The 22,141-nt window shown below is 40.9% G+C and overlaps 2 protein-coding genes across 2 annotated transcripts in view; one reads left to right on the top strand and one right to left on the bottom strand.

The window, feature by feature from the left end:
• GABBR1 (gamma-aminobutyric acid type B receptor subunit 1) overlaps nt 1–1,968 on the top strand; it is an 81,935-nt gene extending 79,967 nt beyond the window's left edge. The window contains exon 19 of the mRNA XM_072430235.1: nt 1,269–1,968. Coding sequence (XP_072286336.1) covers nt 1,269–1,496 — 228 coding nt within the window. The 3' untranslated portion in view covers nt 1,497–1,968. The remainder of the gene's footprint in view (nt 1–1,268) is intronic.
• Nucleotides 1,969–14,306: 12,338 nt separating this feature from the next.
• RNF225 (ring finger protein 225) overlaps nt 14,307–22,141 on the bottom strand; it is an 11,276-nt gene continuing 3,441 nt past the window's right edge. Inside the window, exons 2-3 of the mRNA XM_072430948.1 lie at nt 20,856–20,923; nt 14,307–16,260 (exon numbers count right to left, since the gene is read on the bottom strand). Of these exons, the coding sequence (XP_072287049.1) occupies nt 15,613–16,236 (624 nt within the window). The 5' untranslated portion in view covers nt 16,237–16,260; nt 20,856–20,923 and the 3' untranslated portion in view covers nt 14,307–15,612. The remainder of the gene's footprint in view (nt 16,261–20,855; nt 20,924–22,141) is intronic.

The raw sequence follows: 22,141 nt of genomic DNA, 5'->3' as shown, positions 1-22,141 counted from the left end.
ATGTCTGCAGTCTCTGACCGTCTCCTGTACAATGTCTGCAGTCTCTGACCGTCTCCTGTACAATGTCTGCAGTCCCTGACCGTCTCCTGTACAATGTCTGCAGTCTCTGACCGTCTCCTGTACAATGTCTGCAGTCCCTGACCGTCTCCTGTACTATGTCTGCAGTCTCTGATCATCTCCTGTACAATGTCTGCAATCTCTAACAACAATAAATGGCCCCTGTTATATCTTAATAGGGAGGATGAATCAGAGGCTCCCTGCTGTGTCCTCCCCATTAGGAAACAACAAAGGGTATCTATCTTAGAAAGTAGTAGAGTACCCCGGCCATGCAGAGTGTTACGGGGTGGGGGGGTGAAATTAGGTAAAGAAGCAGAGTAATCTAGTAGTTCCAAGTATTACGGGAGATGAGGGCTAACAAAGGTGCAGCAACCTCCAGCAGCACAGAGCGTCACAGGTGATGAGAGCTAGTAAAAAGCAGAGACTTCCAGCAGAGTATTACAGGAGAGCTAGTGATGGAACAGAGTACTTCAGTAGTGCAGAGGAGTATTTTAGGAGATGAGAGGTAATAAAGAAGCAGAGACTTCCGGCATTATAGAATGTTAAAATAAAAGCGATCTATAGAGACACCCAGCAGCATAGAACATCAGAGGTGATGAGAGTTAGAGTATAGGAGCTGAGACTTCTAGCTGCCCAGAGTATTGGTGATGAGAGGTAGTAAAGGAGTCCTCCAGCAGTGTAGAGTATTAAAGGAGATGAGAGTGAAGTAACAAGAGTCCTTGGCACAGATAACTTTAGGAAAGGAGTATTAGACAATGGAAAGGACAGAGTCCTCTATCAGTGAATTGGGAGAGGTATACACTAGATAGAACGGAGTGAGGCAGTGCAGTCATACAGGAGATGAGAGATAATAAAGTAAAGGAGTCCTCCAGCAGCATACAATATAACAGGAAATAAGAGATAGTGAAGCAGCTGAATGCAGCGCAGAGTATTTTTGGAGAGGAGTGTTATACAGTGGAAGGAACAGACACCTCCAGCAGCGCTGTGTCGCAGGATATCAGAGAGTGAAGTAGGAAAGCCCTCCCGCAGCAAAGAGTATTTCAGGAGAGGAGTATCATACAATGGAGATGTAGTGTCAGCACAGCACACAATAACATGACAATCACAGGGAACACATTTCACACATCCTTTAGAGAATTTCTTATTTTTTTCTGCTGTTGTTACTTTTTGTATTTTCTTATACTTCTCCCCTTTCTCCTCTCCACATCTAGAAAGAAGAGCGGGTTATGGAACTGCGTCAACAGTTGCGCTCTCGCAGGAAGCAGTCTGTGACAGCCCGTGAGAACTGCTCTGACAATCACTACCCAAACTCCTCGGGGGCGGTCTCTTCCCTGTATCAGCCCGGCCTCCCCCTGGCCAGGTGTTTGGTAGCTGAAGGCGGGGACAAGCTGGGGAGGAACAGCTGCGACGGGAGCATGGTCCACCTTCTGTACAAGTAGAGAAGTCACGGCCAGAAGGAACCAGGACGCTCTCTCTTACTGCATAGCTGTCAGTACACTGTGTGGCCTCTCTCCTGCACCACTCTTCCAGAACGTGTCTTCCCAACTCCATTTTCTATGTCTCTCCGCCATCAGTCTCCCTTTTCTTCTTCTCCTCTCCATTTTCCCTTTGTGTCTTGGCATTCTCATCGGTCTCGGGATCTCATTGTAATCTCATGTAATCTATGGCACCTTAAATTTCATATCAGCCACTAGAGCCCTGATATCTACGCACAGATCCCCATCTCTGCTGGAAGCCACACTTGTGAAGCCTTCAAACAACCCCTCCTACCATTGGCTTCTCCCCTCCCACGAGGAACGGTCATGGTCTCCTGCCACCTGGAGTAATCTGCACCCACTGCACTTACAATATGTTTTCTAAACTGTGATTGGCTATTGCAATAAATAAACGAGAGATAATTTTTATTGTTCAGTGCCGGGTCGGTGTATTTTCAGTTTACTGAAAAGGCGATTGTTTCCTGATTGATGATCCCCTGTCTTTTAGGGCTGGAAAGAATACATTTGGGATTTCTATGTTCTTTTTGTTGATTGTGATGATGAATTTCTAGCACCATCAAGCTCTATCCTTCTCATCGGCGCCATCTGCAGTCCATCTATCTGCTTACCGCTTAACTTGGCCACTAAATCAAGGCAGTGCCATATGTAGGCGGTACAAATGGTGGTCTGAATTCAAATACTGCCCATGCTGGAACACCCAACACCCATTACCGAAACCTGTCTAGCGGGAACCAATGAGCAGTATGGTAAGATGGTAAGAGACTGCGGACATTGTACAGGAGACGGTCAGAGACTGCAGACATTCTCCAAGGCTGTAGAGCACACACTTTCTGTGAAGCTAAGTAATCCTGCTAACCTGGAATGGATCTGGTCCAGGATTTAAAACATATGCTAGCAAATGGCAAATTACTTTTGAGAAATGTTTGCTGGATCACCCAGCTCCCTGATGAAAGTGTATCCTCTTCAGCCTTGGAGATCTTTCATAAATCAGGCCAATTGTACAGGAAGATGTCCGGTTATAACAGATGAGCAGTATCGATAAGATTCACCCACAGACATTGGGACATAGAGAAAGGAAAGAACCACTGGTGATGTCATCACTTGCTAAATCTTTCACTTCCTGTCTTCGGGTGACAACGCCTATTCCCTATACTATATCTTTAGAGGAGTGGTCACCCTAGGCTGCTCCTCTGATCAGGGCCAATATGGGGTTGGTTCCTCAAGTCCCCAGCATTCCAGCTCCCTGCACCCATTGCCTTTCTAGTGATTGAGGTCCTGGAGAATATGGAGGCCTTGGGCAGTTGTTTAGTCCCCCAATCCTTTAACCAAAACTGTCCCTGCTCCCAATTTCAACTACAGAGCAGCTCCTCTTCTCCTTATCTCCAATACATAGGGGTGGAGGGTTTTGTAGTGCATATAAGCCTATACCATTGTTGGAGATTTGAGTTCCGTTCAGTATAAAATGTTGGAGTTTGTAGGGTTTCTCCCCGTTCTCCATTGGGCATTTTTCTGATTCAGCTATGGGACAGCTCATTGGCCCACTGACACTTCTAATTGCAATGCATTAGCTTGGCAGTGTCAGTGCTGTTCCATAAAATTGAGGTGATGACATCACAGCCCCAGCATTTGATGACATCACAGCCCCAGCCACTGATGACATCACAGCCCCAGCCACGGATGACATCACAATCATTATGGTGGAATTATTTCCACATTCCTATAGATTAGCATAGCTCATCATATTTCACCCGGACCGCATACTAGTGGCCCCGGCCATGTTATCATAACTTTATTTTCCAGCCGTTGACTCATTTCTGTAAAATCCCGAGCATGTGACTGACATTGCTCCAACACATACCGGAGCGGGGATTACACATGTGCTAATTGGAGGTAATAAGTTAATGACATTTTGACTAAGAACATTTTCAGAAATATAATAATATCAAATGGCTACAAATCAGATCTGTAGTGTGAATACTAATAGGAAGGAACTGGCCGGAGGGTGAATCACGGGGCCCCGGCCGGTCCCTATGACCTGGAATAGGTGAGGCCGCTTCTCAGTGCTGCAGGAATGTCCACCAATTATAATAATGAACGTAGCAATTATTAGATTAAACGGAAATCCTGCAACAAGCAGGGAGCAAGCACAGGGACAGGCGGGGACTCCGGGGATCATTATAGGGACATTCCCATCAATACTGACAATGGGAACATGAAATGCATGCTGGGAACACAGAACACCTTCCCATTGCTGTCAGATTCTGAAACTGTCAGTTGTCTTTAAGATCTGGGACCCCGACCACAAGATACGAACATGCACTTTATAATTGCCAATGGAAGTGACGGTTAATCATCATTTCCAGGGACAGTAGAATAGACCGGCACTGTGCAGACAGCTCTGTTCTGTTCTATAGAGAGGAAATCACTAAGCAATGGTCAAAGATTACCTTTGTTGTTTCCTAATGGGGAGGACACAGCAGGGAGCCTCCGATTCATCCTCCCTATTAAGATATAACAGGGGCCATTTATTGCTCTTAGAAACTGCAGACATAGTACAGGAGACGGTCAGAGACTGCAGGCCTATAGGACTCATGCACTTCATCTTCGCCCCACCACACCCCAAACGTTTCCAATGTCCCCCAAGGCAACAAGCAAAGTTTTTCAGGTTACTGCTTAGGCACAATTACCTTTTCCAAATCTTCTTTCTATAACACAGCCGGTCTTCATTGTCTGAGCTCGGGTCCACCATGAATATCATTATATGGCTGTTATATTTCTGCAATCTGGAAATTAAACATTTTCATTATTTTATGGATCCGACACAAAGATTCTCATTTACAATCTGCTCCCTTTATTCCCCAGAACATAATACCATCATTATCAGACTTCTCATAGCAGGAACAATGGTTACTTCTAATTTTACAAATGGAAAAGTAATTAAAACCTTCCGACACACAAGGAAGACCTCCTGACCTTGGCTGCAGAGCTGACATTTAATGACAAAGCTTCCAGAATCGGTCTTCATTACTCCATGGCTTTGCTGATCATTAGTGGGATGTGAGCTATAATAAAAGGCTTCATGGGGACACACACAATGCACGACTGTATGGGGTCTCAGCATTCCCAGCAATCTGTGGCAAGGAAATCCAGGCCTGTCTATAGCACAATGGGACATTTCGACCTGAGGGATTATAGTTTGCTCTGTGTATCGTAACAACTTCAAATTTTTCAAATAAAATACTTTTGCATTTTAAAGTCGCTGATCTCCTGCAGCCTCTCTGTAGTCACTTCCTGTCTACATGCATCCTAGCAATGGCATATGCATGGCATTTTATATTTCATGTGGAATAAAATGGCCAATTGCAGTCTTTGATGGAAGCACATGTGACAGGGTGACAACACATGGACACAGTTGGGAAACAGGGCGGGAGCGTTGTCACCCTATACCAGGAAGTGCCTTAAAGTACCATCATGATAGGATCAATAAAGATTTTTTTAATGAAAGCCGCAAATTTCAAATGATTATAAATGGCTTTTATATTGGCATGGCCAAGGATCTTTTATTGTTTCCAAGTCAAGTCCTCTTTGTAAATGTTTGTGCAATCTGTTGGTGATAGTAGACATTGTATAGATGAGTACATGACACGGTAATACATAACAGGTTAGTATTTATGTATTTAATAATATTATTGGTAGTTTGGGAAGGATTTGGTAGCATTGATTGGCTGTAGCTGGGAGTTTGCACCTAGGGACAGGAGGGCAGTACAATAACCCTGTGGGGTCAAAGCCTATCTGTACCTTAGTGGAAGGAGATACATTGGAAAAAATAAATCTGCCAATAACCAAAACCACCGACAGCCAAAGTGAATAAAATTGGCCATTGGGTTACAATGGCGCCTGGCAATGGGTTGGATATACCAGGCGGCTGGTGAACGGTTCCTAGAAGTGAGGATGCTTTATTAAAAAAATTATGTGATTGTGAAAAACTGCAGATCCTGTGAGGTGTTCAGTGCTGGGGACATAACAAAATTAGTCCAAGGAAAAACCAACATCTGGGTCAACCAAGGGTTTTTATGTGTGTGGGGGAAGACCAGGTCCTGAGGGCCAATTCAGCACAAATTTCCCCAAAACAAAATGGTGGTCATGAGAAAAAGGTGTCGGAAAACACAAAGTACATCATAGTTTGCTGCGTAAGGGGCTGTGTAGGCCCAAATGAACCATAGTGCCCATGATGACCTCCACCAAAACGATGGGCGGGTGAGCTTCAGACCTGGACCATGGATCAATGGAAGAAAGTGGCCTGGTCTGATGCATTGGGTTTTCTTTTTATCTTTTTATAATTATCGTTGGAAACAAATGACTTAACAAAAAAAGTGCTCAACGACGCCGACGAATGAGGATTGTCGCTGGAAACGAAAGACAGAGCGACGATCGTTTCCTATTTATTGTGTGTACGGTCGTTCAGTTCTCGTGGATGGTTCTGCAGTAGACTTTCTCCTTTACATTTCAATTCCTGCATCATTCAAACATCTAGCGTGTGTACACTATTGGTGGATTATATTGGAACGATTGTAACATGTACAGAATTGTGCAAATACAATCATTCAAAATATTCGTACATAATCGTTAGTCATTCGTTTTCTAACAATAATTATTGCAAGTGTGTACCTAGCTTAACTAGCACTAGATATAACTTCTCCGTTACCTTTTTCCGATCTATGCATTGATTCGTCTCTAGCACGTATGGACACCTTTACCTTTATAAAGCCTTTTCTGTGGCTCCACCAATGACTCACCTGGCTCAATTCAACTTCCCAGACTGACCAGATTGAAGCATGAAATATTTGTACAATGCAGATAAGTCCGAGTGATAAGAGTCAATGTACACAAGTCACACTCTGACGAATTTTATTTTTCTCGGCAGCTTTTTGTGGCAGCTGTGTGCAAAGTACATAGAAATGGTGCCAGAGTAACACCTGTCTCTTGTGTGCAAATTCCCCAATGTGACCTCACGTAATACCTGAACCTGCAGCAAGATCACTGCTTGCACAAGAATTTGGCACAGTTCTCCCGGCCTAATTATTTGTTTTGAAAGCAAGAGTAGGCATTAGTAGATTAATCTTATGGCAGGATTAACAATTTCATCGATAGTAATTTAGTGTCCCAATGATGTTTGATCTGCATGGTGTTCCATCTTTTTAAAACATTATTTGTGTACACAATTATAGAGATGCACAACAAAGCAGAAGTGGGATTTAAAGAAGGTTTCAGCTTCAATATAAGGGCATTAATGGATTTATAACAAGCTTCAAGTTTAGTAATATCTGCTAGCTGTAATGTAACTTCTTTCCGGGACTGAAATTGCTTCCTTTGCACACTGAGAGCTTCTCACAATGTGCATTAGAAGTCAAATACAGCCCATTCCATTTCCTGGCTGGAGGAATATATTACGGAGGGGGACAGGAAGAGCCAGGGAAGGCAAAATAGCAAATTACACTTCAGCTTTAGGCTATGTGCTGACTGGTGGTGAGGTTGTGGTGTGGTTACCGCTTCCTCATGCCCCTGAACTGCCCCTTGGGGTGAGATATTTCATGTAGCTCCTCATCCATGGCAGCCTATATAAAATAAATGGGGGTGACAGTGAGTGGTTCGGTACCGCCTGCTGTACAGCTAGTCCATACGTGATAGGGACTGTAGGTTTGTAAGTTGAATTTGTATGTAGGTCAGAACAGGTACATTATTTTATTAAATGCAGTTAGGACAGATGTTTGTCTCAGCATAATATTAGGCAGTGTGGTGTCAGTTACTATATAAAATCCTCACTGTGAGCTAATCACAAGCAAAGCAAAAAAAAAAACTTTATGGAGCCTAGACATTCATTAACTTCTGGAGCAAGCTGTGCTTTGATATGCAAAAGAAAAAACTGCAGAGTTTGTCTTGGTCATTAAGGAGTTACAAGAAGTTGCAGATCAGCTCAGTCCTTAAGATCACCCGCAACCTCAGCTGTGTGCAGATTGCTTCTGCAAGTCATGCAAACCGCCCCCTCCCCTCCATTAAGCCTCCGTCCTGCACACTAGCGAGCAGGAAAGCGCCGTCTGTATTTAGGAGTCGTCTGTATGTCGGATGTCCTTAACTCGGGGACTATCTGTATAATGCACAACCATTGGTTCCTCCTCTTTGTGCAGCGGAGCAGCCTGGTGCCACAGAACCTCCTGTCCCCATATAGAAGAGTTGCAATTTCTTTGATTTGGTATAACTTGAATAAAGTAATAAACCCCATTTAATATTTGTCCTATAGAGGTAAGATATATAGATAGCGGGTGTATATCAATAGACTTCTGCTGATGATTAAATTAGCTTTTGGATATGCAGAAAGCAATGGTGTCCCTGGCCACCCTCTATATTGGCCATGGGTGTAGAATTGTGTACATACTTGATTTGTGATATTATATAAAGGTAAGTGTAATGGTGTTATCACAACACGCTTGGGTGGTGTCTATTTATGGAAAATCATGACTAATATATTTTCTAAGTATCTTCAGATTACAACAGCCTTACCTACCTGGTATGCAAAACCCATAGAGGAAATGTCAGCCCAACCCAAGTCTATCTGTTATAAATAGTATGGAGGCTAATTGCAATCTGAAATGTTGGATATGGATGTAATGTAGGAAAACTGGGTTGGGTTGTTACTATTTTATCTCTAGCAGCTGTATGATATTATTTATGTGTGTGTGTATATATATATATATATACTGTGTGAATATAATTATTCTGATGCCATGTTTATTCTAATGATACATTTTTGTATAAAGGATCATTTAAAAAAAATAATATATATCAATATATATATAAAAATATAAATATTATTAGGATGATAAGAAATATTTTTATAATATAATATAGGAATAGTAAATATTATTATAGGCCAAAGTCTTCACTATTTTCAGGACATTTGGAGTTAAAGCAATACCACATACCGGATGAATCAGCTTAATTGCAAACCTTCCAAACATATTACATGACCTAATCACACCTGACGAAGTTGCCCAACGTGTTTCACCCTCCTGTGTTTTCCACCTGTTGATCGTTTCCTGCAGGAAGTGGGAGAAAACGATTTTCATTTATGTTTTATTTCAGCTATGTGACCTCATTGGGATCGGTAAGTTTCGGTGCGGAGTTTAGGGCTTGCGGAAGATTTGGCATTTCTGCTGCTGAAAGTTTTCAGAAGAATTTTTTCAATCACTGTGACGCCAAAGTTTAGATTTCAGCATCTTTTTCTCTGTAGTGGAAAAGTGTTAAAGCGGAACTATAGTTCTTGAATGAAAATTTGAGAATTGTTTTTGCAGAAGAGACAGGTGATGTCCCCTCTGCAATAAAACGTACTTACCTATCTGAACACTATATATATATCAGGGGTCCCATCCATCCCCCTGGGCTGCCTGGATGTAATGAGCTCCTAGGTGCATGTATTGAATTATTGTTCCCAGGCCTGGTCAACAAAGGTGGCCAAAGATCAGGAAGTCAGAAGAGAGCCAGGTGAAAATGGCTGCACCAGGTGAGGACAGGTGAGGTTATTTTATTGCAGAAGGGTCATCACCTGTCCCTTCTGCAATAAAGGACCTACCTGGTGGCCATTCCTAAATACACTCACCTGTTCTCATTCCTTGTCAAACCTTTGCATCGCTCACGATGACCTGAATGATACCAAGTCCTGATAGCAGAATAAGAAATAAAGGGAATTCTCCCATTGGGAATACCTGTTCAGGTGACGATGAAAGCAGTAAAACAATTCCTGAAAGTAACCGGACCTTACAGAAAGTTTATCAACACCCTGACGTCGGTGACGTCAGCAGGGAACTCTGACATTTTCCCCATTTAGTGACACCTGACCCAGTACAATATATTGCTGCGCTGTAAGTTATGAAGGAGGTTACTGCTAAGCCTGACTTTCAACTGACCCGGGTCACACCCTGAGTCTATTTTTGGTATTCTCACCATTAAAACTAAACAACCCACCACGCCATGCCCATCCTTTATGGCTGTAAATTCCAGCTTCATGAGTTTTCTTGTGTATTATAAGAAGGTGGCTGGGTCAAGGAGGAAAACAAGAAAAATATTGGGGAGGGGAGGAAAATAAAGAGAGGAAAAAGAAGGAAAGGAAATACAAAGAAATGAAAAAGAGATAAAAGAAGAAAATAATGTAGAAGAAATGGAAAGAGAAAGAAAGATGGATGAAAAATAGTGAAATGAGAAACAGAGAGAAGATAGGAAATGGAGAGAGAGAGATGAATGGAATGAGAAGACAAAAGGAGAAAAGGGATATAAGAGAAGAAGAGAGAAGAGAGGGAAGTATGAAAGAGAGAGAGAAAAATATATAAGAATAGGAGAGAGGAAACAATGAGAGAGAATACAGGATAGATAGGATATAGAATTAATGAAGGATGAGAGAGAGAGAGAAACAGAAAGAGGGAGAAAGAAAAATGGGGGAGAGAAGTCAAAGAATGAACAGAGAGAAGGAGAAGAGGAAATACATGTAAAGCAAAAAGAGAGAGAGGAAGAAGGATGGGAAAAGAGAGAGAAAGGAGAACCGAATGGGAGAAGACAAAGAAAAAGAGAGAAATGATGAGAAAGAAGAGAAGAGGGAAGGTGAAAGAAAGTAGAAAAGAGGAAAATGGAAGAAACGAGAAAGAAATATGAAAAATAGAAAAAAAAAAAGAATCAGAGATAAAAAATGAGAGAGAATATATGATAGAAAGTTAGGAAAGAATGTGTGAGAGAGGCGAGAAAGAAAGAAAGAAAGAAAGAGAGAGAGAGAGAGAGAGAGAGAGAAAAAAAGAAAGAAAGAAAGAAAGAAAAAAAGAAAGAAAGAAAGAAAGAATGAAAGAAAGAAAGAAAGAAAGAAGGAAATAAGGAATGGGAGAGAGAGAAAGAGGAGATGTATAGGAGTAGAAGAAGAGAAAGAGAGGGAGGATTGAAGAAAGAGGAAGAGAAAGAAGGAAAGAAAGTGAGAGAAAGAGACAGAAATAGAGAGAGAGAGAAGGAGGAAAGAGAGGGGGGAGAGCGAGAGAGGAAAGAAGAAAAATACATCTTGCGCCTTGTACAGATGCTTAATAATCATTAGAGATCATTTCCACTGACAGGAGGAATGAATGATCACTATACACAGCAATGTTCTTTTATATGGAGAAGTGAGGACTCCGTATCTTCCTCATAGTAAAAAAATTGCAGTCGTTAGCGGCCTGACATTTAGCACTCCAGCACAGCGAATTGCTAACCAATGTTGTGGAACCATTGCACTAATATTGGATTTTCACTCATATGGGGAGACAAAAATCTGTATGAGGCTTTAGTGATGGAGGAAATCTCACTCAGCTGTAGTTAAGAATATTGGATCAGTTTAGTTGGAATGCTTTATTGGAATACTTTGGATTCTGGAATATGTAGTTCAGCAAAGCCCATGTATCCCATCCATACACAGAAAATAAAAGAATTGTAACCATGTTCATAGACACTATGTCTGGGCAAACACCAAGTCACTGGGCAGGGCTGACACCTATTCATGCAAATTCACTCCACAAATTTGGAATTGTGTAAAAATCGGATGTGCAATAACCTTTGACCATACATACATTGCAGATTCTCATTTTACAAGTAATATGGGATTCATGTGTTTTTGCTCTAAAAGTGTATCCAGTAAGCACACTAACAGATAAAACATATAGTAATCAATCAAATTGCTTTTAAAAACAAAACATTGAACAAAAAACAAACATTGCACATCATCCATATAGGGTACCACCATTGTACACAAATACCATCCTGGAATAACATATGACCCAGTAAAATGGCAAATATGCGGCAATTGGCACATATATAGCCTGGGGGTCAATGCCCGGTTGTAATACAGTCACATGATTTCCATCTTACAGGAAACTATAATTGTGAAATGGTTGGCATTCCAAAAATGGGTAGGGTTGCAATCTTCACCTACTTTCACAACTCCTTGTTTTTGGAGTAGGGCAGGTAAGCAGTTTGTTCGGTCTGGGTCATATGTTTCTATTTGTAGACACACGGGTAGGTACTTCCTGCTCCATAGACACACATGTAGGTACTTTCTGCTCCATAGACACACAGGTAGGTACCTTCTGCTCCATAGACACAGGTAGGTACTTTCTGCTCCATAGACACACAGGTAGGTACTTCCTGCTCCATAGACACACAGGTAGGTACTTTCTGATCCATAGACACAGGTAGGTACTTTCTCTTCCATAGACACACAGGTAGGTACTTTCTGTTATGCAAACGTCTATAGGTTTGGTTATCCAACATTTTTGGAAAAACGAAATTCCGGTTCTGTACATTCCTGTGATCCGATAGGGGCATTCCAGGCAGAAAATGTGACCGCAGGAATGGATGTTGGGAAGAGAAAAGGAAGCATTGTTTGGCACATTTAGAATTAGAGGCTGGCACTGCTACCATAAGATAGAATTTGGCATTTATAGAAATAAGCTAGGACAATTTTATCTAATTTAATTGCCTCTCTGTCCAATCACGTGCGATCCACAGCCTAACCTCATGAAGAAGCTACATGACCCAAATTTACCCCCAGACCTCTCTCCCTACCCCATCATGTCCTAGCATTGACTTTTACATTCACCCTATAGAATTCCTGCAAGATATTCACCAGGCTTGCAGGGTCATTATTATTGATGAAAGTCCTCCTGAACTACATCTCCCAAGAGCCTATTCCATACACACAATATGGGCAGGATATTAGGAGTTAAGATACAAACATTTTTGTTGCTGGGAAATAAATAGAGAAAAAAGACAAAAGTAGTGGAAGGAGTTCTGTAGTTCAGGAGAACTCTAACTGACACCCCTGTTTAAATGTTTAGTGCATCGGAGGTGGCGTTGTCAGCTCCCTATAGTAAGTTAGGAGTTCAGGCAGCTCAGCAGGTATTGTCTAAGCATAAAGTAATTGTAGAGATAAAATAGAGGAAATCCTATTTTATTATAGAGATTTACTGCATGGATATATACAGAGAATAGAGATGGGGAGAGCTCGCTGCTTGTCCTCTGATCTGTTCCTAAAATCATGGCTGCATAGAATTTAAAGACTTGCTCTAATTTGCAATGTTTGAAGAGCCAATTCTATAAGAGAAGGCGGGCCGGAGACTCTATTTGTACAATTACCATTACAACAATTGTGGTTGATTGCCCTTTGCATGCCAGCAGAGAAATAGTAAATATTGCAATTCATTAGGTTGCTGTTTAATTCTGCTGCTTTCCCACTAAAAGACGGAGCTGTCCAATCATCCTCAATTATTTGTAAATCAATGAATAAACCATCTCATCCAATCAGGAGGACCCTTTGTTCCTTTTAAATCTTTATATAGCTTCTTTGTCATACCAACATGTGTTTGCACTGCATACCAGAACCAGAACCAGTACCATACGCCTTCATTGCATGAACAAGGGTTTTATGCCAAGCTGATAATAACATTTACATTTTATTGATTCTTGAGTGTGCTGTATCATTCTAGCATACACCGTTCTACCATATATTGTAATATTATACCCTTTGTATTTATATATACATTGATTTAATACAACTGGATCCCTATAGTATAACGCTGATGGGGTGCTAATGGGGTTATATTTCATTGTGTGACACTCCAACTTTGGCGTCATGGTCACTATTTGGCAGCACGGTGGCTCAGTGGTTAGCACTCTGGCCTTTGCAATGCTGGGTCCCAGGCCCGGCCAAGGCGCTATCTGTATTGAATTTGCAGGTTCTCCCCGTGTTTGTGTTGCTCTCACATTCAAAAAACATGCAGTTTAGTTAATTGGCTTCCCTCCAAAATTGTCCTTAGACTGTGATAATGACAGATATGATAGACATGATAGACATGTGCGCAGGTCTACGTAGGGAATAAGTAAAATCTATTTTTCTACTTACACAAGTATTTCTTTTATTTCAGACCATGTCAGGCTCTGCTGTTTTTCGTTGCCTGTACAACCCTGATTCATTTTGATATATCTGTGGCAGTTTCACCATTCCCAGTCAAAGGACGAACATCAGAACATTTGTAGAGCAAGCCTATCTGGCATATTTCAAAGTGATCACAATAAGTCTTGGGCCCCTCATAAGGCATGCTAACAGTGTGTGGAGGTTTTACAGATGTGGACAAAGGGAACACGTGATAAGATGCCATTTGGTAAACCTGTGGTTTGGCGAGAGCCAGGAGATCAGTGACTGTTACTTTTGTATAGTGAAAACTTCAGGATATAACAAGAAAAATAAATGTAAGTTGGAGCATCCGGCGGGATTGTCCTAAAACTGAACACTCCAGGAAAAGCTAGAGGGCGTAAATTTTTACCTTAAGCACTTACCCGATTATTTTCAAATGTTTTACTGTACAAAAAAATGACATAGAGTAACAATAAATCCTTTGTATGAACAAAAGACATTTAAATAAACAGTACATTCAAGTTAATATTTCATTATTTTTTCTTTGTAAGTAAGATGTGTATGTTTTTTTGACAAAATGGTGAGTACCCTGTATCGTAAAAACTGGATGTGATAGCAAAAAACTGGGCTCATTTCTGGATTCACCACCCTAAAATTTGTATTAAACAAGTGTAAGATCTAACTCAACATAAAGTGCGTTCCCCAGTGTAATAATAATAACTTGCATCAACCCAACCAAGTAATTTTCCATTTAGTCTCAGAGAGCAGGAGCCCATGCATGTGAATAGTAAATGAATTTTAATTCATAAGTTGGTCTGTTGGAATGCTTACTCAAGATAATATAAATATAAATGAGCATTTCCCCCAACAATGGAAGAAAAAAGTGGCCCGTGATTTATTTAACCTTTATATTTTAATGCACGGCAAAATCCCATTCTTTCCTAGGTGGCTTATTCTCATCTATGAACTGCAGTTTAATGTGAATGACAAAAGGAAACGCTATGGACCCATTCAAACCTAATGGGCTTGATTTATGAAAGCTCCCCAGGACTGGAGAAGATTGACTATCATGTGTGAACCTGGGTGATCCAGCAAACCTAGAATGAATCTAGTCAAGGAATGAAAACGTTTGCCAACTAATAGATTTTTTTAGGAATCAGGTTTGCTGGATCACCCAGGTTCCCCCATGATAGTCTATCCTGGCCAGTCTTGGAGAGCTTTAATAAATCAGACCCAGCGTGTGGGTTATGAAACAGAAATAATTGCATAGATATTTGCATAGCTATAATGCATGGTAATGAGTGCAATAACAGCCCACATGGATTCGAATGGGTCCCAAATGTGTAGAAAAAGCCACCGGTTTCTCAGACCTTTGTAGGGCCCAGATTCTTCGTACTCCAAATGGGGAAACTGCAATCTGTGCAAACATTTGCAGCTGAATAAAACCTTGTTTAAAATAATTTACAATTTTAATTTCTCATTACAATAGCAGCAAGTCATTAATGAGAGCCTGCAAAGTGCTCCCAGTGAGTAAGAGAAAATGGCTCATTCATGGCACAGTGCTTCCTTCTGGCAGCGCTTTGATGAATCAACATTCACACAAATTCATTTTTAGTATCTGACAATTGGCACGTTGACATTTCCTGATGACATGTCGTGGAAAGGCACAGTCGACAAAAAAAAAATTCAGAAGGATCCACAGGTGTAGAAGAAAAGTCCCAAAGACCTTTCCTAAAAGTTTTTGGGGGCCATCAACAGCCAGCCAGCTAACGGAAAATTAAATTCCATCCTCGGACAGAAATAAAAGTTTCATGGATACATTAAAGTCTCCAAGGCTGGAGAGGATAGACTTTCATCAGTGAAGCTGGGTGATCCAACAATTCTGGAATGGATTTCTCCAAAGTCATTTGCTAATTGCTAGCAAATGTTTTCAATCCTGGACCAGATCCATTCCAGGTTTGCATTCCGAGGTATATCCTCTCCGGCCTTGGAAAGCTTTCATAAATCAGGCCCATTGCGTTCATCTTCTGTTTTATAATCCTCAGAGCTCCAAGCTTTGGAATTTAGATTTCTTTCACATATGGGTCAAGGATTTCCAAACCCTGAGGTGCTATTATGTGGTATGACTGTACTATTGGCCATGCCCCCCGAGCTCCCACCAGAGTAACGCCACGGAAGCAAGTAGAAGATATAAACTCCGGCCAGAATGAGCGCAATAGTCAGAATAACGATCAATACGATGGAGCCGTAGAAGACGCAACCCCCCGACCTGAAGAGCATGCACCAGTTTCGTGGCGAGTGACGGTCTGGCGGTGGTCGTCCTAAGTCCACGCTAAGGCTCACTGAGCTGACGTTGACCGAGTTAGTCTGCGGCACGTACAAAAGGCCACGTTTCCGGTTGAACCTCAATGAAGGCGTTGGGCAGGTGAGAGATTTGTTCAGCCGGGTCAATAAATTTCTGTCTGTGGACAGCGCCGGTGGACCTTTCTTAGGTGAAACTGGGGTGGTCACCCGACATATGGGGCAAGGAAGAGTCTCCGGCTCCGTAGATCCCACCGTCATCCGAGAGAGGCATTCTAGGCAGAAAACGTGACCGCAGGAGAGGATCTTGGGAAGATGGAAGAGAGTGTCATACGGTGTGAAACAGATAACGCATTCGGAGAGTCCATCAGCGTCAGGATTGGAGGCTGGAGCTTCTTCTTCCGCCATGATAAGGAAATTAGCATTAGCAATCTGTAAAATAAAGTGAGAATTTGTTTTAAATTGCCAAATTGCGTAAATATTTTTTAAACAAATCGCCTCTATTGGGACTCATAGGCAATCTAAAGCCTAAATATTTAAAGGAACAGTATAGGCATTGCCCAAATTTACCCCAAAGTCTCCCTTCCTCTAGAATTTGTTTGACCTTTGTAACATGGGGAACCCCTTCTATAATTATTATAATTCACAGCTCACAGTATATTATTGTGGTGGCCAGTAGGAAGAATTCCTCTTACATTGCTGGCCAGTAGGAAGAATTTCACCCTTACAGATAGCCAACAAGATCACTGGAGGCACAAATTGCTTTGCTCAAGGAAAGTCAAATACACAGTGGGCCAAAATTAAAGACTTAGACAAAGTCACGGGCCAAACTTGAAACTGAAATAGCACCGCTACTACAATTCCCTGCGTCTATAAAACAGTCGAATGCGGGGCCACGCATAGTCAGAGAGCCGGCTGGTCTATAGATGCAAGTGATACTGGGAATTGAAGTAGCCGCGCCTTTTTTAATGCAGCCACGGGCTAGCTGCAATTCATATTTAGGATTCCCTTGGGGGCCATAAAAAAGGACGTTGAGGGCCAGATTGACACCCCTGCCCCAGAAGCTTCAGGAGGAACCCTGGCTGTGAAACACTGCTCAGTTTCTATTAAAGCCCTACAGAACTAGATTGTAAGCTCTTCGGGGCAGGGTCCTCTCCTCCTGTATCACTGTCTGCATTAGTCTGTCATTTGCAATCCCTATTTAATGTACAGCGCTGCGTAATATGTTGGCGCTATATAAATCCTGTTTAATAATAATAATAATAATAATAATAATAATAATAATAACTACATCTTCCGAGAGCCTTTTACCTACACAAAAAGTATATGCAGAACCTTGGGGCTCAGGGCAGCATTTCTGGGCCAAACATCAATCTCTGCATCCGCAGATGAACATAGAGAGGTGGGGAAAATCCATAGACCGACGGTAGAACTTTGACAACACCAATTAGGATTTCAATGTAGCAGAGGCAGAGTTGTCATCTCATGGACCTGATTTAATAAAGATCTCCAAGGCTGGGGAACTGGGTGATCCAGCAAACCTGGAATGGATCTTGTCCAGGATTTAAAAAAACTTGCTAGCAAATGACTTCCATTCCAGGTTTGCAGGATCACCCAGCTTCACTGATGCAGTTGTATACTCTCCAGCCTTGGAGAGTTTTATTAAATCAGATCCACTATAGGAAATTAGGAGCTCGTTGGATTCCTAGCAGCCCGATGGGGAATTTACCTCACTTTAATGTGACATGTGACCAGATTACTTCTTTTGTGGTCTCTTGCCATCTCTCAGCGTGTGCACATTTTAAAGTGAGGGACACAATGCAAATGTCAGCTATGCATTCCATATAAAAGGCCATGAATCTGAAAAGAATCCTTAAGTGGTTTTTATATTTATAGCAGAATGATTATAATGGCATCAATGACTAAAAGTCGCTTTTTACCGAAAAAAAATAAAAGCTGCTTGACATTTGTAAAAATTTTACACTGTTACCCTGATTTGCCTTAATAGAAGGAGACGTTCCTCAGGGGTCAGAGGTACCCGGGGGAGGTCCAGCAATCTCTGGGAAAAGTTACTAGTTTGAAATATTTGAAATGCCGCTTCTTGGTATAAGAAATGTCAAGGGCAGATCAAGGTCAGAATAATAGAACATTCTCTTGGAATATTCAGCTGCTTTGTTGCAGAATATTGAATCAAAAAGAAGTGACAACATCATAAGAAGTATTTCAGCATATACAAAATGAAACAAATGTAACGTTTGCTGTAGTGAATGTAGAGATTTCTATTGTGATTTATTTTTATACCGCTGATTGCACTTTATAGCAGAGGTCGCCAACCAGTAGTCCGTGGAGCAATGGTGGTCAGAGAAAAAATGTGGGCATTATATGCAATTTTCATGTTTTATTATTAATAAAACAAAACAAAACAAAAATAATATTCTAATAAATTCTTATATTCTGAATGACAGTTTTCTCCTTTTTATTGCACTAAATTCACGAACTAGAGACGGAAACACAAGGGTGGCGCAGCGTGACGTCGGTGTAATATTAAGTTGTATGAGGAAACCATTGCTGAGCCGTACGCTTCAGTATTGTTTCCATCATTACAACAGTCACCCCGCTCCGCCAATACCGATTCTCATCCGATTGTTTTATTTTATTTATTTCTCAGATGCTCTGTTAGGTAAGTATAAGCTTAGCTGTGAATATTCATTACCTGTTTTATTTATTGGCAACAAATAGTTTGACTTTGAAAACTTTCATTTCTTAGATTTTAATTAAATAAACCCAAAATCAGTGAGAAAAAGCAAACAAATATTTTGCATTTCTTTAGTAATACCAAAGATAATACAACTAATGATAATAGTAACAATAGTAATACTTCACTTGTGGCTTCTGTGGTCAGCCACATGCAGCCATATGAAATACAGGGTCTCAGGCTTTCTCATTGGCTAGGACCGTGGTTGAGCCGTGCGGCACACCGCGGCTTTTAAATTCCCCCACCTATTAGATTGTAAGCTCTTCAGGGCAGAGTCCTCTCCTCCTCCTGTGTCACTGTCTGTATCTGTCTGTCATTTGCAACCCCTATTTAATGTACAGCGCTGCGTAATATGTTGGGACTATAAAAATCCTGTTTATTAATAATAATAAAATAATAATAATATATCCCCCTCCTATTGTGTGATCCCCCACCTATTAGATTGTAAGCTCTTCGGGGCAGGGTCCTCTCCTCCTGTATCACTGTCTGTATTAGTCTGTCATTTTCAACCCTATTTTATGTACAGAACTGCATAATATGTTGGCACTATATAATCCTGTTTATTATTAATAATAATAACAATAATAATATTAATAATAATAATAATAATAATAATAATAATAATAATATTAATAATTTGGCCCTTAGTGACATGACCATGGACTTTATTGAGATGTCAGTGACATGAGCTGTCAGCCTCACTGTTTGGCCCCACGGGTCCTGAAAGGGCTCTAACTGTCCCATAATCCATTGGTTCCTTTTGCTTTCCAAAATCTTTGGTAAAATTAGGCAATTTTGCCCAATTTTTTTCCTTTTTGATGACATATATTGTAGTTTATGGAAAAGAGGGGCAAATTATTTTCCTTTTTGGTTGGATATTAAAGACTCTATTTCTTAAAGCAGTGAATCTGACATTCCCTGAAACATTCCCTGGTGAAGAATTAATTACTGCCACTGAAACACATGGATCTGGAGGATTCTTCACCAGGGAATGTTTCAGTCAATGTCAGATTCACTGCTTTAATAATACACCCCTTAAATATTAAGCGGTCTTTAAGGGACTCCTGAGGATCACAGAAGCTCCTTTTAGTCATCCTGAATATATTCCTGCATCAGAAATGACCTTTTATTAGCGCGGTTTCTTTTGGAAAGCAAAAATACAAAAAAAAAACAAAAACAAAACGAATTTACTAAAACATCCCAATAAATAAAGAAGGAGAAAATAAACCAAACAATAAAAATACTACACAGATTTTTTAAAACAAACTTTAAAGCCAATTTGACCTACGGAGCCCAGAGGGATTTAATTTTAAATGTTTTTACCCAAATTCCCCCAGTATTTACCCCAAATTTACACATATCACACTGAATTAAATCAACTAAATGTATCAATCAGGCATAACTAATTATTTATACATTCTCTATTTGAATCCAAAGTAACAAATGTGTAAATTTTGAGTAAATATTGACTGAGCCCAGTTAAAAAGATAGAAATATGAATTTCCAATTGGTCAAAATTTTGTCAAAATTTTTAGTTCTCCCTGGACACCACACATTATTTTATTTTGAATCAGAATTTTTCAAAGATTATTTTCCCCCAATAATAAACGTACTCCGTGTACAATTTATGTGCTGATAGCTGGCGTTTCCGATTTTAGAAGCGGCGAGCTAAGGTATGATTATTCTTCTTTATATCCAATTTTAGTGCAGCGCTGAGCTCTCTGTGTGAGTTTTAATTAGGGGTGGTATATGGCGCAGCTAAATGAATCCATTAACCTTTTCACAGCCTATAATATAAAGCCGATATTACTCTCGGCGTCGGCCCGTTATTTTTTTCTTTTGTCTGAGGGTCTCAACGCGGCAGGAAGCCTCCGGGCTGATTGCTAAGTTTCAGTCCCTGAATATTAAATAGAAGAGCTTGAGGGACGCCTAACTTCCCGGAGAAGTCTAATAATCGACTTAATGATGTTGACTTAATGTGGGCACAATACAAATTGCACAGCCAAGAGAACCTGTCCTAATTTATAATAAAAGCAGTCAGGTATCAGAGACTTCCTATACAACAAGAACAACGTCTCAGTTCCCTGGAGACTGAACGGAACCAGAGGTTCTGCTCCAGTGGACAATCAAGACACATGGACCTGGAAGACTCTCCATCAGAGAATGTTTGGTGAATGCCAGATTCACTGCTGTAGATATAGACCCTGCTAGTACAAGTAGCCAGGACCATTGCCCGCCTTTTTACCCCAAACCAGCCATGTTTAATGGTTACCTGCACAATGATGAGTTAATGAATCCAGGGATTAGTTGCTCCTCAGAGTCATTATGTGTTGAGAATACCTGGAAAGAAAATGAAAATAACATTATGCCCATGTATATGAAATAGGTGGACTTATTTGGTACTATGCCAGGGTACACAGGGTTCTAGCCATGCCCAAACCTTTACCTCTAACTAGTTTTCCTAATATTATATCTCCATTGAGGAGACTCCACCATACATCTACCATAACTGAATATAAAGGAGCGGTTCCTGGATGGCACATTGCCAACCACTTGGCAGCCCCGACCACTGGTCCTGAAATGAGTGTCTCAATATTTGACAGCAGAGGGCGCTAGTTAACTACTCACTACCACCCAATTAAATCCCAAAGGGCAGTTATGGGTAACTAGACTCGATCAGGCATGGTGAGGATGTGGTACCACTTAGTCATGCCCAAGAACCAGGCCTATGGTTGGCATCACACATAGCGTTTTACTTTCACATGCCTATAGGTAGGGGGCAGTAGTGAGCTGTAGTACTACCTGCCCTCAAATACTTAAACCCTGGCCAATAAGGAAGCAGCATACTGGAGTTGGCCGGGTGCCATCCATCGGGAACGGCTGCCCCCACCACCCTCCTGAACTCTTCCACCATACACACAGAACATTTCCTGGCCTGCGGATTTATTTGGATTTTTGTTTTATGGCGGAATGTCACATGATGTCAATTATTTTATAACGTGCCATAAATATGCAAATCTGACTTTTTATTGGTTGTACATAAAATGTAAAAATCTGCCGCGTGATCGTCCTACGGAGCGGTCTGACCCGGCTTATTGCTTTATATTACCGGAACCTACAGAACTACCATATATGGCAACCAGAACCACACCAGAACCAGATCTGAGACTCCACAACCCAATGGGCCTGATTTATCAAAGCTCCCCAAGACTGGAGGACTATCATGGGAGAACCTGGGTGATTCAGAAATCCTGAAATTGATTTCTTACAAATTATTTGCTATTTGTTGGTAAATGTTATTAATCTTTGACTGGATCCATTTCAGGTTTGCTGGATCTTCCAGGTGCACACATGTATATGGAGATATGTAATTGGTAGGAATTTCACTGTACGGTGCTGATGGTAAATTATTAGGTCAGTCCCTAATATTACGCTTCCCAAACCTTTCTAGGCTGTGACACAGCTCTTCAAATCTCAGTGACACATAATAATAATAATAATAATCATTAAATGAATGAATTGAATGTGTCCCTAATACTGAGCAGTATAGGGATCAGT

Source organism: Pyxicephalus adspersus, chromosome Z, assembly GCF_032062135.1.
Source record: "Pyxicephalus adspersus chromosome Z, UCB_Pads_2.0, whole genome shotgun sequence".
Taxonomy (NCBI): Eukaryota; Metazoa; Chordata; class Amphibia; order Anura; family Pyxicephalidae; genus Pyxicephalus; species Pyxicephalus adspersus.
The sequence above is the reverse complement of the archived record's forward strand: the minus strand, read 5'-3'. Positions and strand labels throughout refer to the sequence as shown.